A 15,557-nucleotide genomic window follows, 5' to 3' on the forward strand; every position below is an offset into this window, starting at 1 on the left:
GTGGAGCTTGCAGTTCTCCGGCAGGGCTTCGCCAAGCACTACGGAGGAGGAGGAGGTGTTGGAGAGGGGGAGGGCTGCGCCAAGGAAGGGGTGCGGCTGCCCCCCCCACCCCACCCCCCACCCCACCCCTCTATTTATAGGGTGAAGGGAGAGGGCCCCCCCCCCAGATGCATCTAGAGGGGGGCGGCGGCCAAGGAGGCGCCCCCACCATTGGGCCCTTGGGGGGCGCACCAGCCCACTAGGGGGTTGGTTCCCACCCTTGTCCAGCCCACTTGGCCCACCGGGGCAGGTGGCCCCACCCGGTGGACCCCACGACACCTTTCGGTGGTCCCCGTACAATACCGATAACCGCGGAAATTATTCCCGCGACTGAAACTGGACTTCCCATATATAATTCTTCACCTCCGGGCCATTTCGGAACTCCTCGTGACGTCTGGAACTCCGAACAACCTTCGGTAACCACATATTATTTCCCATAACAACTCTAGCATCACCGAACCTTAAGTGTGTAGACCCTACGGGTTCGGGAGCCATGCAGACATGACCGAGACATCTCTCCGGCCAATAACCAACAGCGGGATCTGGATACCCATGTTGGCTCCCACACGTTCCACGATGATCTCATCGGATGAACCACGATGTCGAGGATTCAATCAATCCCGTATACAATTCCCTTTATCGATTGGTATGTTACTTGCCCGAAATTCGATCGTCGGTATCTCTATACCTCATTCAATCTTGTTACCGGCAAGTCTCTTTACTCGTTCCGTAACGCATGATCTTGTGGCTAACTCCTTAGTCACATTGAGCTCATTATGATGATGCATTGCCGAGTGGGCCCAGAGATACCTCTCCGTCATACGGAGTGACAAATCTCAGTCTCGATTCGTGCAAACCCAACAGACACTTTTGGAGATACCTGTAGTGCATCTTTATAGCCACCCAGTTACGTTGTGACATTTGGTACGCCCAAAGAATCCCTACGGTATCCGGGAGTTGCACAATCTCATTGTCTAAGTAAATGATACTTGACATTAGAAAAGCTCTTAGCAAACGAACTACACGATCTTGTGCTATGCTTAGGATTGGGACTTGTCCATCACATCATTATCCTAATGATGTGATCCCGTTATCAATGACATCCAATGTCCATGGTCAGGAAACCACGACCATCTATTGATCGACGAGCTAGTCAACTAGAGGCTCACTAGGGACATGTTGTGGTCTATGTATTCACACATGTATTACGGTTTCCAGTTAATACAATTATAGCATGAACAATAGACAATTATCATGAATAAGGAAATATAATAATAACCAATTTATTATTGTCTCTAGGGCATATTTCCAATAGTCTCCCACTTGCACTAGAGTCAATAATCTAGTTACATTGTGATGAATCAAACCCCCATAGAGTTCTGGTGTTGATCATGTTTTCCTCGTGGAAGAGGTTTAGTCAAGGATCTACGACATTCAGATACGTATGCACTTTACAAATATCTATGTCTCCATCTTGAATATATTCACGAATGGAGTTGAAGCGACGCTCGCCTGGTCTTGTTGTGAAACCTGGGCTCCTTGGCAAGGACAATAGCTCCAGTGTTGTCACAGAAGCATTGGAAATAACTCCTAGGTCGGTGATGAACTCCTTCATCAAGACTGCTTCCTATGCTGCTTTCGAGGCTGCTATGTACTCCGCTTCACATGTAGATTCCGCCACGATGCTTTGCTTGCAACTGCACCAGCTGACTGCCCCACCATTCGAAATGTACATGTATCCGATTTGTGCCTTGGAGTCATCCAGATCTGTTCGAAGCTAGCATCGACGTAATCCTTTACGACGAACTCTTCGTCACCTCCATAAACGAGAAACATATTCTTAGTCCTTTTCAGGTACTTCAAGATATTCTTGACCGTTGTCCAGTGTTCCATGTCGGGATTACTTTGGTACCTTCCTACGAAACTTACGGCAAGGTTCACATCAGGTCTGGTACACAGCATGGCATACATAATAGACCCTATGGCTGAGGCATAGGGGATGACACTCATCTTTTCTCTATCTTCTGTCGTGCTCAATTTCCCACCTTGCAATGCAGGCAAGAACCCCTTCTTGGACTGATCCATATTGAACTTCAATATCTTTTCAAGGTATGTGCTTTGCGAAAGACCAATGAGGCGTCTTGATCTATCTCTATAGATCTTGGTGCCTAATATGTAAGCAGTTTCTCCAAGGTCCTTCATTGAAAAACACTTATTCAATTACGGTCATTAAATGACTAGAAAATCACTTAAATGTCTTAAAAGGTCAAATGACCCCTGAAATTTTCTAAAATTTGACACGACAGTTGTATTAGTACTACAAAATTTCTCGTACATTTAAAACATCATCCTTTGCCACTTTACTCCAAACTCGTCTTTCACGGCTAATAAAAAATATCTACAACATCACACACAGTTGTTTTCTAGGAACCGTTTGCGATGAAAATATGTGGGTCTATTTAAGTCTCCCTGCTTAAGCTTCGCCGGCTCATCTGCTCCAGTGCCGGCAACCCCCGAATCCACGAATCCCGATCCCTTTCCCGCACCCCCTTCTTGCCGTGGAAATGCTTCGTGAAGGCTCGCACGATGGTCGCATCCTGCTTGCAACTGCACCAGCTGACTGCCCCACCATTCGAAATGTACATGTATCCGATTTGTGCCTTGGAGTCATCCAGATCTGTTCGAAGCTAGCATCGATGTAATCCTTTACGACGAACTCTTCGTCACCTCCATAAACGAGAAACATATTCTTAGTCCTTTTCAGGTACTTCAGGATATTCTTGACCGCTGTCCAGTGTTCCATGTCAGGATTACTTTGGTACCTTCCTACGAAACTTACGGCAAGGTTCACATCAGGTCTGGTACACAGCATGGCATACATAATAGACCCTATGGCTGAGGCATAGGGGATGACACTCATCTTTTCTCTATCTTCTGTCGTGCTCAATTTCACACCTTGCAATACAGGCAAGAACCCCTTCTTGGACTGATCCATATTGAACTTCAATATCTTTTCAAGGTATGTGCTTTGCGAAAGACCAATGAGGCGTCTTGATCTATCTGTATAGATCTTGGTGCCTAATATGTAAGCAGTTTCTCCAAGATCCTTCATTGAAAAACACTTATTCAATTACGGTCATTAAATGACTAGAAAATCACTTAAATGTCTTAAAAGGTCAAATGACCCCTGAAATTTTCTAAAATTTGACACGACAGTTGTATTAGTACTACAAAATTTCTCGTACATTTAAAACATCATCCTTTGCCACTTTACTCCAAATTCGTCTTTCACGGCTAATAAAAAATATCTACAACATCACACGCAGTTGTTTTCTAGGAACCGTTTGCGATGAAAATATGTGGGTCAATTTAAGTCTCCCTGCTTAAGCTTCGCCGGCTCATCTGCTCCAGTGCCGGCAACCCCCGAATCCACGAATCCCGATCCCTTTCCCGCACCCCCTTCTTGCCGTGGAAATGCTTTGTGAAGGCTCGCACGATGGTCCGTGCCGCCGATGTCGTCCTAGCCTGAGAAGAGGCCATCCATGCCAAGATCGAGGATGCACACACCAAGATATTCTAGGCCACCTCGGACTCCAGCATGCAACCCACGTCCTTGACTCCAGCATGCAACCCACGTCCGAAAAGGCGGCGGTGGTCATGGAGCACCTGCTTCCTCATGAGGTCGCCGAGCAAGAGCTGGAGATGTAGGAGGCGGCGGAAATCAAGGAGTGTCGGGAGGAGTTGCGCGTGGCCAAGGTCGAGGTAGAGAAAAGTCTCTCCGTTGAGAAATAATCGGCGGTGGAGTACCAACGCGAGCTCTAAAAACTGAACTTAGCTCATGAGCTAAACCATTCACTACCTTATCACAATGTTTAAATTTGATCTTCCCGACTAAATTGGCTAAATCCACACAATCCACCTAAATAGCCGCCGCTGAATCCCATCATTGCCAACACAAAAAAAGGATAAACCTTCGATTTGAGAGCCAACACAAACGTCATACTGACTACACAATAAATGATTGGAACCCTCAATCCCATAATGTAAGACTTTTTTTTGCACGCTTGCAAGAAAGAATGTCTTCCATAACCTCAGTTAACAAAATAGAAGTCTTGTATTTTGGTACACAGGGATCACAAACACACAAATCTCACGGGACAACGAAGGTAAAATTTAAAATATACCAAGGCTTTGCTTTTAGTCCAACCAAAACACGATATTCTTCAGTTTAACCCAAGCGACCAAGCCACAATGACCAAAACATCTTCCCAGGGTGCCAACCAACTAAGGACCCAGACAAAATTCTTCTGTTACATCTAATAATCCCGTTCCATCCAGCACCATGCACAAGCCAAGCGACCAAAATCTAAGCAACAGAGACAAAACTTCTTCCCGAGAACCAACCTACTCACACTCAGGACCCAGGGGTTCATTCGTCCATACCAAACAACACTCAGAACCGGGGACTGACAGACACTGAGAAGCCAACCCGGGGACGGGCACCCAGGTCAGTGACATCAAACTGGGCCTTTAACCCCACAGTGGCCAGTCCAAATCTGTTCTTCCACGAGGTAGATATCACACCTGAGCTTGCGAGACGGAGCTTCAGGACAGAGTCAGGGTCCGCAAACTCGATTCCAACTGCACCAACAGTGCTCTGGGCTGTGCTGCAGTAGATCAGCTGGGCCGCGATCGTCGTCTGAGAGGACGCGGGGGGACAAAAGAGGGCGTAGAGGTCCTTGCCAATGGATGAGCGGTGCATCAGCTCCTTGACATGCGATTTCTCCTGAAGCTTGTGGGACACCATCAGCAACAGCTGGTCGCGGTTATTACTGTATACAACAACAAGAACAATAACAAACCATAAATTAGCACCACAGCAGGAAAGCAGAATCATTACCTTATTCAGCTAAGAGCATTAACGGAACCAAGCACAATTTAAAAGTGTGCCCAATTGCAAAACATACAAGCATGTGGGTTTCAATACTTACTACTGCAGTCCGGCGGTGAAGGCACTGCTGCTAATGGACCCTCCAACTGCATAGCTGTTGCGGAGAACATTCCCAGCGTCAACCTCCATTCGCCCGCCTAGGTTAAAGGCTTTGGTTCCAAAAAGACCGGACAAGGATAGCAAGGCGTCTCCATGGATAGGATGCATGCTGAGATTGGCTCGCACAGCAGCGTTCTCATAGAAGGCGTCAAGGGTCTATTGTAAGCAGAAACATCAAGATGAGCTCAACCGCATTCTCAGCAAGTTATAACAGCGCGAATACGAAAGTTCAAAGCTCTGGATGGGCTTACGATAGAAGAGTCGTGGAATGGATAGCACAATCGGACTTTTGGATCATAATCGGCACCAAACACACCAGGGAAGGAGAAAAGCGAGCTCACCTGCATCATTAACCATTGGGACTCAAGAGCAGGTACAAGTTGGACTAAAAGCCACAAGAATCATCAGCAGCTGTTGGTTACTTACATGTTTCGCAGAGTCTACTTTCACGTCGAGACCAATTGCTCCTTGGCGAAGCTTCAGCTGATGCCCAACAATTATCTGCATCGGAGACCTCTTCATGAACGAGGACAAGAGCTGCAAAAGGAAACGGCAGGTTAATCAATCAAAACAATAAAGCCAGTTTCAGCCATTTCAAACATGAAAGATTCTCATGCACTCACGGGTCCATCAGCACGCTGGGGCTCAACCAGTACGCTTATCACAGGCTCGAAATCCTTGAACATAACCTCCCTTGTCCGACGCCCGATCTCTTCAAACAAGCCAGGGTTATTGTTGGGAAAGAACCTCTCAATAAGAGCCTCCTCCACTCCTGGTTCAAGAAGTCCATGTTTTTGATCAGCAAGTCCTGCAAACACACAAACATCATCAGCAGATAAGGAGAAACTAACACCAACAAAACTAGAGGCGAAAGAGCTTACCAGTAATCAAACAAATGCCCACAATTACTGTTGCATAGTCAGAGACAAGCTCACACATGTTGTTAACCTTCTTTGGCCAGAAAGCAAGCTTCTCCAGCCTGCCAAGAAGATCACCGGCCTTTGAGGGGGGGCCTCTTTTAGTGTGGCCGCCATCTCATTCATGAGGTTGAAAATTTTCTCGGCAGTATCAGTGCTTGCTTCCTGGGACTTGACGCCAGCATCAACAACAGCCTTGATATCTTGCGAGAGTACCTCTAGGCGGTGCAGGGCCCTTTGCATCAACTCAGAGTTTGCTGTAGTGCTGGCCTCGATAAACATTTTCTGTTCTTTGGCAGATTTCTCAACAGCAGCCTTGACTTCTTTCAAGCTGTGCTCGAGGGAAGTCTTGAAATCAAGAAATTCTTCTCTGCAAAAATTGCAAGATCAGCATCAGGAAAGAACAATAACAACTATGAATCAGCTAATCAGCCAAACCAATAAAGATGACAGAGCATTTTTCTTCTAAAGTTAGATTAGATAAGCAGCTGGCAACTATACAATAAAATTCCAATAAATGTACAAGAACACAAAAAATTAACCAAGCTTGCATAAGGCCAAAACATGATTGCACATCACAATTGGTCAAAGTTTAGGTAACAACTGTTCAACTACATAACCAGTAGCAAATGCAAGGTAACAAGAAAAGACAGGAGAGTGAATCTTAGCAAGTGTTCATCAACCAACTGAACATATAGTCGAGATATCACTACAACAGCAAGCACAAGCAAAAAAGAATTAAAAAGACAGGAGAGTGAATCTTAGCAAGTGTTCATCAACCAACCAAACATATGGTCAGGAAATCACTACAACAGCAAGCACGAGCAAAAAAGAATTAACAGTTCATACAAAAATTAAATGAAGGAAACAAATCATACAGACCTGCTTTCATACCAGGACCAGAAATCAAATGAGTCTACCATAAAACATACAGCAATAAAAAGCTATGTTTGGTATTCAGTGGCATTCTCTCCACGGATAAGCTACTCATTCAGGATCTAGATTATACAGCAACAGCTCACGGCAATATAATTTTACCTTGAGATGTTGGTGCAGTCCTTGTCCACAGCTTTGAAGAAGTTCAATACGTTCTGTCCAATCCTGCTCATTTGCAGGGGCAGGGGGGTAAATCAAAAAACGCAATTGAGAGTAAGATCTAAAGGGGGTGAGCAGCACAGCAACATGCAGAAACTTACTGCCTTCCTTGGCGCGATTTGGCGGCCAACCCTCGTGCGATCCTCGCGAGGAAAGAGTTCAACGGCGCGTTTCCTGGCAGAACATCCTCATCCGCGCGATACCTTCAAACAAAACAGTCCAGAGAAGAATCAGAATTCATGTCACATGATGCAGCAACAAATCAGATAACATCAGCAGTTCAAATACAGTGATCCAACTACCTAACCAATCAAGGAAATCTACTGCCACACAAGAGAACCATACTGTCTGTTCTGCAACCATCATCATATTTCCTCAGAACACACAAATACAACGCCATACGTGTTGTGATGATAGACCAGTCAAAGGGAAACATCATGTTAGCCACGCATCGTGTCATGGGGCAAATGCATACACACTAGAGCATGCACATCAAAATGGTGCTCCCTTTTTTTTCCAATCTGATTTTGTCAAAATGCAAGCACCTGGTGCAAACAAATAGGTAGTGCCGCTCTAGCACACAATATGCAAAGAAGATCAAAATACTAGATCGCGAATTTCCTTAAGGAAGTTATAGGAGCACCAAACCAGCTTAAGCACAATAACAGCAGCAATGTTGGGGCAAGGCATAGTTCTCGCTAAAATGATACAACTCCTAGATGGGGAACAGTTCCTAGTCACTTCTTATAGCATGATATCGACAATTTCACCACCAACACCGACAGTTATCAGTTCACACACAACACAAAGCCCTAGATGTCAGCCAAATGACGCCGGCAGCACATCGTACAATAGTACACTGCTCAGAAGGCCTAATTAAACCACGAAATCGACCACAACACAGGGGAATTGCATCACACGCGTCACCAAACCGCACCAGCTCGAGGCTACACAGCACAACGCGGATCAAACCGTCCCATAGGAAGAATCTGGACGTGTCCAGAAGATAAGATGGATGGGGAAATGCGATGGTCACCTGTCCCAATCCTCACGATCCGCGAAGGTGTCCTCCTGGTAGCCATGGGGGTCTGCCTGTCCTCCCTGGTCCGCCGGCTCTCCCTCATCTCCATGGCCTCCCCTGAAAAATCGACGAGGGTGGTGAGGGGGGTCGAGGAGAAGAAGGGGGAGGTCAGATCGGGAGACGTTACCTCCTGCTGGCCATCGGAGTCCGGCCGGCGGTGTCGCGGCGGCAGCGGTAGGAGGTGCGGCGGTGGAGGAGGCGGAGCTAGGGTTCTGGATGGGGATGGGGATGGGGATGGTGGAGGGGTCGGGGAGGGGAAGTAGCGAAATGAGTCGGGTCGGGTGGGCGGCGCCGTGGAACTGGGTAGTCGTGCCCGGCCATCCCTTGGTCGGTGGGGGACGCCTGGGCCTTAGTGCGCGCGAAATGGTGCTGGGCCTTGGTCCGCGGGCGAAATGGTGCTGGGCCTTCGGCGGGCGAGATTGTGCTGGGCCTTGGTCGGCGGGCGAGATTGTACTGGGCCTTGGTCGGCGGGTGAAATTGTGCTGGGCTATGGCCAGTTTCCTTCCTCTTCCTCTTGGAAAGAAAGAAAGAAAGAAAGAGGAAACTGAGTTCGTCTCGGCTGCAGGGGAAGAAAAAAAAACGTCAGTCGGGCAAGAAATTTGCAACAAGATAGAATTACACAAACGAATCTCAAGTAACGCATCTATGATACGTAGCATACCATGGCTACCAGGAGGAGGAGACCTTGGCGGATCCTGACGGGCATGGTGAGTAGAACACCGCACCAAAAAACTTGCAGATCCAACGACTTTTGCTCCGAAAACTGTAGATCCAAAGAGGAGGTGGCCGGATCTGCAAAATCCATCCATGGGTGAGTACCAATGGATGGATTTCATCTTTCATGCAATTACAAACAACTCATGTAGGTACCACCATCTAGTTGAGAAAGATGTCTTTGACCTTCTTGGTACATCCATCCATCAATCCTGCTTCTGCCTTCCTGTCTTGAAGAGAAGAGAGGCCTCCATCCATCCATCCATGAATCCTGCTTTTGCCTTGTTGTGATGAAGAAAGGCAAAAGCAAGGAGAGGCCTCCATCCATCCATCCATCCATCCGTTGCTTGGCTGTGTTTTGTTTTTCAATCATGGAGAGAAGAGGGAGAGGAAGAAGAAGAAGAAGAAGATTGGGGCGGCTAGGGTTGGGTTGGGTTGGGACTTGGGAGAGAGGCTGGGAGGGAGGTAGGGGAAAGAGACGAGGCAACCCAAGTTATATATGGCAGCTGCGATGCGATAATTCAGCTCAGCCTCCCCCCCGGCTGAAGCTGAATCTTTTTTTTTTTTTGAGAAAGGGCTGAAGCTGAATCAGTAGCAGCCCTCACTCCCACTCCCCGGCCCACGAGCCAGCGACACAAGGACCGTGTCAGTCAGATGGGCTGTCCACGTCGCGGGGCCCACGCGGTTTCTGGTTGCGATTTTTTTGGGGGCAAAAGAAGGAAATCTTTTTTAGAGTATGGAATTAAAAGCAATTGCCCGTGATTAACTGCGACCGAAAAGAAAATCTTTTTTGTTATTACGCGAGTAATTAATTTCCTGGTCCGGTAAAACCGCGCGCATTATTAACCCATCATTTCCCTCCCTGGTCCGGTAAAAATTCTCCTCTCCGCCATGAATCCATCCTCGGACGTTTCCCACCGGCGGTGAGGTGCAATGCAAAGGCGTGACGCTCCACCTCTGCCGCCCAAAGTTGTGACGCTGCTGCATGCATCCCCACCGTGAGTGGTGTTATTTTCACTAAAGATAGTCATAGTGGGAGTGGGAGCAAGGGCATTTCTCTTTTCTTTTCTTTTCTTTTCTTGAGGGTGGGAGACATTGATGCGGTAACCGGACGTCTAAAGTTATTGTTTATATGTTCATCAGTAAATAACAGTTTAAAATTCAAATAAAGCCCGGTCCATACTGCACGCCGGATCACATGCACGATCACAACAAACAAAAGGCAAGTATGCTTACTTTTTTTTGCGAGATCAAAAGGGTTTTAATTCATTATGGTAGGGCTACAATCTCTTGGCAAGAGATCCTCAATACATTGGGGTCCTCTGACGAGCCACACAGCCGTAGCTCGCTCAAAGCGACTATACCTTGCTAGGCAATCTGCAGCACTGTTTTGAGTCTGTATTGATGTTTAAAAAAACACTGTTTTGAGACCTATGAAGTTTCCACGGAATAAACACCCTATCAACCACAAGGGACTTAATTTCAGCTACTAAGTGACCAAACAAAGATGCTTACTTTCCTTAAAAAAACAAAGATGCTTACTTCTTATATGCCCGGTCACAAAAAAAATATATCAATCTGGTAATCCATGCAAAAAAATAGATTTTCTGTCCTGTCGGACCGACAATCCTAGCCTCCACACTCAAGGTGTCGTCATCGTCGCATACGCATCCTCCGCCTCCTTCTCGTCACCTGCCACCTCCAACTCTCTTTCTGTCGTTGCAATATCTTGTAGCGGACGGCTTGCATAATCATTCTTACGTTGGCATCCAAAGCCTTCAAATTCAGGGTGTGTTTGGATTATGGTCAAAGTGCACCTTACCAAAATTTTGGTCATGACCCAAAGATTGGTCTTTGTTTGGATGGTTGCCAATTTTTTGGCATGCCAATAAACTCTAGTCAACTCTAGTTCATTTTTCTTACCAATGTTGGCCAAATCATGGGCAACCAAAACCTCAACCAAAATTTTGGCTAGCCAATGCTTTGGTTGGGCAACCTTGGGCACAAACCAAGCACACCCTCAATGTCAATATCTTGGTGTACTTTGCATTGGCTGCGATCTACACCTTCTTGTTTTTTTTGTGGATGTGCACCTTCTTTTCTCCGAGCTTCACCTTCTTCTCTTCGAGCATGGCCTTCTTCTTTGTCGCCTCCATCAATAATTTGAATCTCTCCGCCTTTTTTCCCTCCTTGGTGCCGGAGCGCTTGATTTATGCCTCCTCTTCCTCGACATGATGTCCGTCAACCTCTCCATCATCTTGACTGCCGCACCTTCTCACTTCCCCCTCTCCTCCTCCCACTTCTTTTCCTGGAACCCTCTTCTAACCTTCTTTGGCGGTTCTTTGTTGGGTCGGGTTTTTTTTTTGGAAAAGGAGGACATCCCCTGGCCTCTGCATCAAAATGATGCATTGGGTCCCTGGTTTCTTCCTCGATGGCTTGGAAGGTGGTCTTGGCTATGTGTAGGTTCCATTTCAGTCGCCCATTCAACTTCAACCAACAATGTATGATGGTGAAGATTTTCTTCTCCAACTTCTTGAACACCGTACACGCACGAGAAGGCTAAAAACTAAAACATTATCAACAATGCATATCCGCTACACAGCTATGCATGGATATCCGGCTACAAAACTATGCATATCCGCCAAGTGACCTTACCCAAGTATCTGACGGACATCACATTGAGCCCGTACCTCAACTACATGACCTACTATTATCAGCAAATGAATGAACCTTTTTTTTCATGGGACCAGATGAATGAACTTCCTGAGCAAGAGTGTTTTGAGATCAAATATGTGGTTTTCTTGCAATCTCCTACTGAGGCTCTCGTGGATAATTTGGAAGCTCGCTTTTGAGAGATGGTACCATTAATTGAAGGGATCCTACTACAGGTCATCAATGCTTTTTCTGTTTTGATTATACCGTGAAAGAGCAAGATGTATATATTTCTTTTTCTCTGTATCACTAAGGCCCTGTTTGGTAGCTCAATATTTTATATGCATTTTATATATACTAAAGTTTTTAGGAATACCATGGTTTTAATTACTGTGACCTGTTTGACAACCACAAAAAACTATAGCTTTAATACTGCAGTTTTCTCAAAACCATGGTATTTTCTCTGCAAATAAAAAAGAACCTCCGACCTCTTTTTAAAAAACTGAGAACACGAAAAGAACGAGTGTTATCTCCCAACTCACTGTTGGCTGTCGTCTTGGTCTGTGACCATGGACAAATCAAAGAACGACAAAGGAGAGGAAAATGTCCTTCATGGCATCCTCCTGCTTTCCCTCCTGCCGTTGCTTCCGCTTTTCCCTGATGAAGTCATCTTCTAGATTACCAGACTCTCTTTACCAGTTTAACATCGAGCTTCTGTATGGTGCGTTCAAATTGGACGTTTTGCTAGTGCATGGTGGTACTAGTTTGTGCACGGCCATTCAGCAGCTTGCAACATGTAGCTAGGTAGCAATGAGCGTGTTTACAAGTGCTTCAAACGGCGCATACAAGCTTTTACCAAACAGGTCCACTGTATTCTCAATGCTTCAATATTCTTTGATATGTGAAAACCGTGGTATTTTGTGCCTACGTGCTAAATTACTTTAGTTTGTCAATACTTTGCTATTAAACACAGCCAAGAAATTCTTCACATGCTTTCCTTTTTCATACTTATTACTCCCTCCATTCCGAATTACTTATCGCACGTATGGATGTATCTAGATGTATTTTAGTTCTATATACATCTATTTTAGCAACGAGTAATTTAGAACGAAGGAAGTACTAGGTTCAAGGTGATCACAAAACTATCAGTGGCACGAACGGGTCGTGCATGCACATGCTTATTACCGCAGGATTATGGTCGATGGTAGATGCTTCAGATGCATAGATGGAACCCGTCCAGAGAAAAGAAAAAGGACAAGAAGGTGCCACCATTTTTCATCTGTGCACAATTTCTAGAACTAAGAGATTTGGTTGAATATGATCTAAGATGTGTGTGCATTGCAGTTCCACGTGCCAACGAAAGGTTGCTCTTTGTCAACAAGTACACATTACATCATATGTAACTCGAGAATGGTGGCACGAACCAACCTGTGGTTGAGATGGTTAGGTGGACAGTGGTATTTTCAACCCACCAAGGTTTAAATCCGGGTGCTCGCATTATTTCTGGATTTATTTCAGGATTTCCGGCGATGCGCTTTCAGTGGGAGGAGACGTTTCTGTCGACAACGAGGCACCTACGGTGATTTCGTAATGTGTGTGTTCATAGGGGTGAGTGTATGCGCGTGTATATGAGCGCTTGTGTCTGTACTGATGCTCAAAAAAAAGTAGCCATCAGAAAAACTCGAGAACGGTGGCATGTCAAGAGCAGGTAAAAACTCTGATAGTTAATTCCTTGTTGTAGCACTTACACCATTTAAGAGCATCTTCAATAGACGGTCCAAATGTAAAAATATCTAATTTTTGGACTGTCTGGGGCAAAAAACGCCGCTTCAATAGACGGTCCATATGTAAAAAAAATGGACCGCGGCCTTCTTGTGATGTAAAATACAACACCTCGCGATGCAAATATACATCACGAGATGCATCTGGTCCAAAACTAGCCGCCGCCTGCGAACGCCCAACCGCCACTTCATTTCGTTTTCTGCCCGCCCACGACCTTCCCAGCCGTCCGGCGCCACCATGGCCGATGCCGACGACCCCGCCGCCTTCTCCGCCGCCGCCGCAGCCGGTGGGCTGACCCACGTGGCCGCCGCCGCTGCCGCCGTTGCCATCCCGCACGCAACCGCGGCCATGCCGCCGCCCCCCGCCCGCCGACCGGATTGGCACCGCCCCGGCCGGTGGCCACCGCGCAGGCGGCGAAGCCGGCGAGGGGACGAGGAGGCAGCGTCAAACGGCCGGCCAACCGCAGCCGCAACCCGGCCGACAGTTCTACGCGGTCGATGAAGGTCTCAAAGGCGGCTGCGGCGGCTCGGGGCGACGACTCGCAGACGGTGCGGCCGGCGGCCTCCTCCAGCAGCCACACATCCATTCCTCCACCTCCCCTGTCGCCGCCGGCGACCGTGGAGGAAGATGTGGCCACGCCGACGGCCACCGCCTCCAACATGTTCGACGAAATGTCACAAAGGTTTAAATTTTGCGGTTGTGCTCTCGTTTGTGCTCTCGTTTGTTGTTTCAATTTTTTTTGTGTTCTTGATTGTTTGTGTGTGCAATTGTAGTGTTGATGATAAAGCTTTCATGCACACAACAAATGTGGCAAATGATGATTACATATATGAGTCACAAGAATATGAAACCCAATATGATGATGACAATCTTGATGTGGATGATGAGGGCTTCATTGTCAAGGAAAGAAGTGGAAACTATAGCACCATGGGGGATGTGTTGATATGCACCGCTGGGAAGAAAATCTCTCAAGATGCAACCGTTGAAAGCGACCAAACGGTGAGCACATATTGGAAACGCATCAAGGAGTATTTCGATGAGCGCAACACAAGTGGTATCTTCTGTTCGAGCGACTCTTTACGACAAAGACGGTGATAGAGATGATGATCGTGCCACGGTTTACAACATCGATGGTGTTGATGACCCGAATGAGTGATATTCATGTGCATTTTAATTTTTAGGGCGAAAAACTTTGATTGAGACGACGCTATTTTGGTAGACGAATTTGATACTATGATGTTGATGCACTTTCGATTGAAACTATTATTATCTGCCGCGCGATTATTATTATTTTTGTTTTGAGAATCACCGCGCAGTAAAAACAGCAACAATCTGACCTGACCTGGTACGTTACCCGAATAGTATAGTACGGGGTGGATCCGCTACTCCCGAACGGGCAAGGGCCCGAAAAGGTATGACGTTCGCATGCCGTGAGCGCGTGAGGACAAGTGCATGCAGGCGGAGCCGTTCGATTCGTCAACGCCCCCATCCCACGGCTCGCAACTCTCTCCAGGAAGCACACGATCCGTGTGCTCGCGCCTAATTGGCCGAGCACCGATCGCCTCATGTGGAGTGCTACTGCTTGCACGTTATTACTACTCCTACAAATCAACTTCACGTAACATGTACCGCGCGACATCTACACCAACTATCAGTAAATTCTTTTTTCAAAAAAAAACTCTACCAGTAAACAACTAAAACACCTACACCAACAGACTCTAACAGTTAAAAAAACCCTGTACAAACTCTATTTTCTCAATGAATAAAATAAATGTTCTCTACAAACTCCAAACATACGTGACACGCATGCAAGAGGTTTGTCTAAATGGGTTTTTGAATTTGAAACTTCTCTCGATGGTCTTTTGGGCCTTTCGAGACCTTTTATGAAGAGATGTCTCGCGGACAATGTGGTTGATATCAAAAAGACTCACGACATCTCACCCTGCAGCGTTTGGGATTGTTCCAACTTTGGCCGGGGCAAAAGCCTTGATCGGCTTGCCGATGTTGGCTGCAGTCTTGAAGGCACCGTCAAGACCTCTTCTCTGCGCCCCTTCTCAAATATCGGGGGAAACCCTAGGTCTGCTTCGCCGGACCGAACGGTGGCGGTCTCTCGGCGTCGTACCCTTCACGAAGGCGTTGTCTTGGTTACTCGCGGGCGCAATGTACGACATCCGTGACACTTCCTCTCCGGTCCGGCCAGGTCCCCCATCCCACTTGCATATCTCTA

The 15,557-nt window shown here is 46.7% G+C and overlaps 1 protein-coding gene across 4 annotated transcripts; it reads right to left on the reverse strand.

The window, feature by feature from the left end:
• Window positions 1–4,206: 4,206 nt before the first annotated feature.
• Window positions 4,207–9,378, reverse strand: LOC123149894 (mitochondrial outer membrane porin-like). 4 transcript variants are annotated; one of them, XM_044569672.1, is made up of 12 exons: window positions 9,083–9,378; window positions 8,844–8,974; window positions 8,310–8,741; window positions 8,138–8,239; window positions 7,203–7,304; window positions 7,045–7,107; window positions 5,971–6,376; window positions 5,713–5,897; window positions 5,516–5,626; window positions 5,341–5,430; window positions 5,031–5,245; window positions 4,207–4,871 (listed from the first exon to the last, which is right to left on the reverse strand). In XM_044569672.1, exons 7-12 carry the CDS (start codon window positions 6,026–6,028, stop codon window positions 4,493–4,495), a joined length of 1,038 nt encoding a protein of 345 aa, XP_044425607.1. In that variant the 5' UTR covers window positions 6,029–6,376; window positions 7,045–7,107; window positions 7,203–7,304; window positions 8,138–8,239; window positions 8,310–8,741; window positions 8,844–8,974; window positions 9,083–9,378; the 3' UTR covers window positions 4,207–4,492. The 4 variants fall into 4 exon arrangements, with proteins under 4 accessions (XP_044425607.1, XP_044425617.1, XP_044425627.1 ...); XM_044569682.1 differs by having other exon boundaries at window positions 9,056–9,371; XM_044569692.1 differs by having other exon boundaries at window positions 9,053–9,371.
• Window positions 9,379–15,557: the final 6,179 nt, after the last annotated feature.

Source organism: Triticum aestivum, chromosome 1B, assembly GCF_018294505.1.
Source record: "Triticum aestivum cultivar Chinese Spring chromosome 1B, IWGSC CS RefSeq v2.1, whole genome shotgun sequence".
Taxonomy (NCBI): domain Eukaryota; kingdom Viridiplantae; phylum Streptophyta; class Magnoliopsida; order Poales; family Poaceae; genus Triticum; species Triticum aestivum.

What these genes read in the sequence shown, in the direction of transcription:
- LOC123149894 (XM_044569672.1), bottom strand. Translation starts at nt 6,028, where the DNA reads ATGTGTGAGCTTGTCTCTGACTATGCAACAGTAATTGTGGGCATTTGT. An exon ending in CATTCCACGACTCTTCTATC is followed by an intron (nt 5,246 to 5,340) that starts GTAAGCCCATCC and finishes TGCTTACAATAG; the next exon opens with ACCCTTGACGCCTTCTATGA. An exon ending in TTCACCGCCGGACTGCAGTA is followed by an intron (nt 4,872 to 5,030) that starts GTAAGTATTGAA and finishes TGTTGTATACAG; the next exon opens with TAATAACCGCGACCAGCTGT.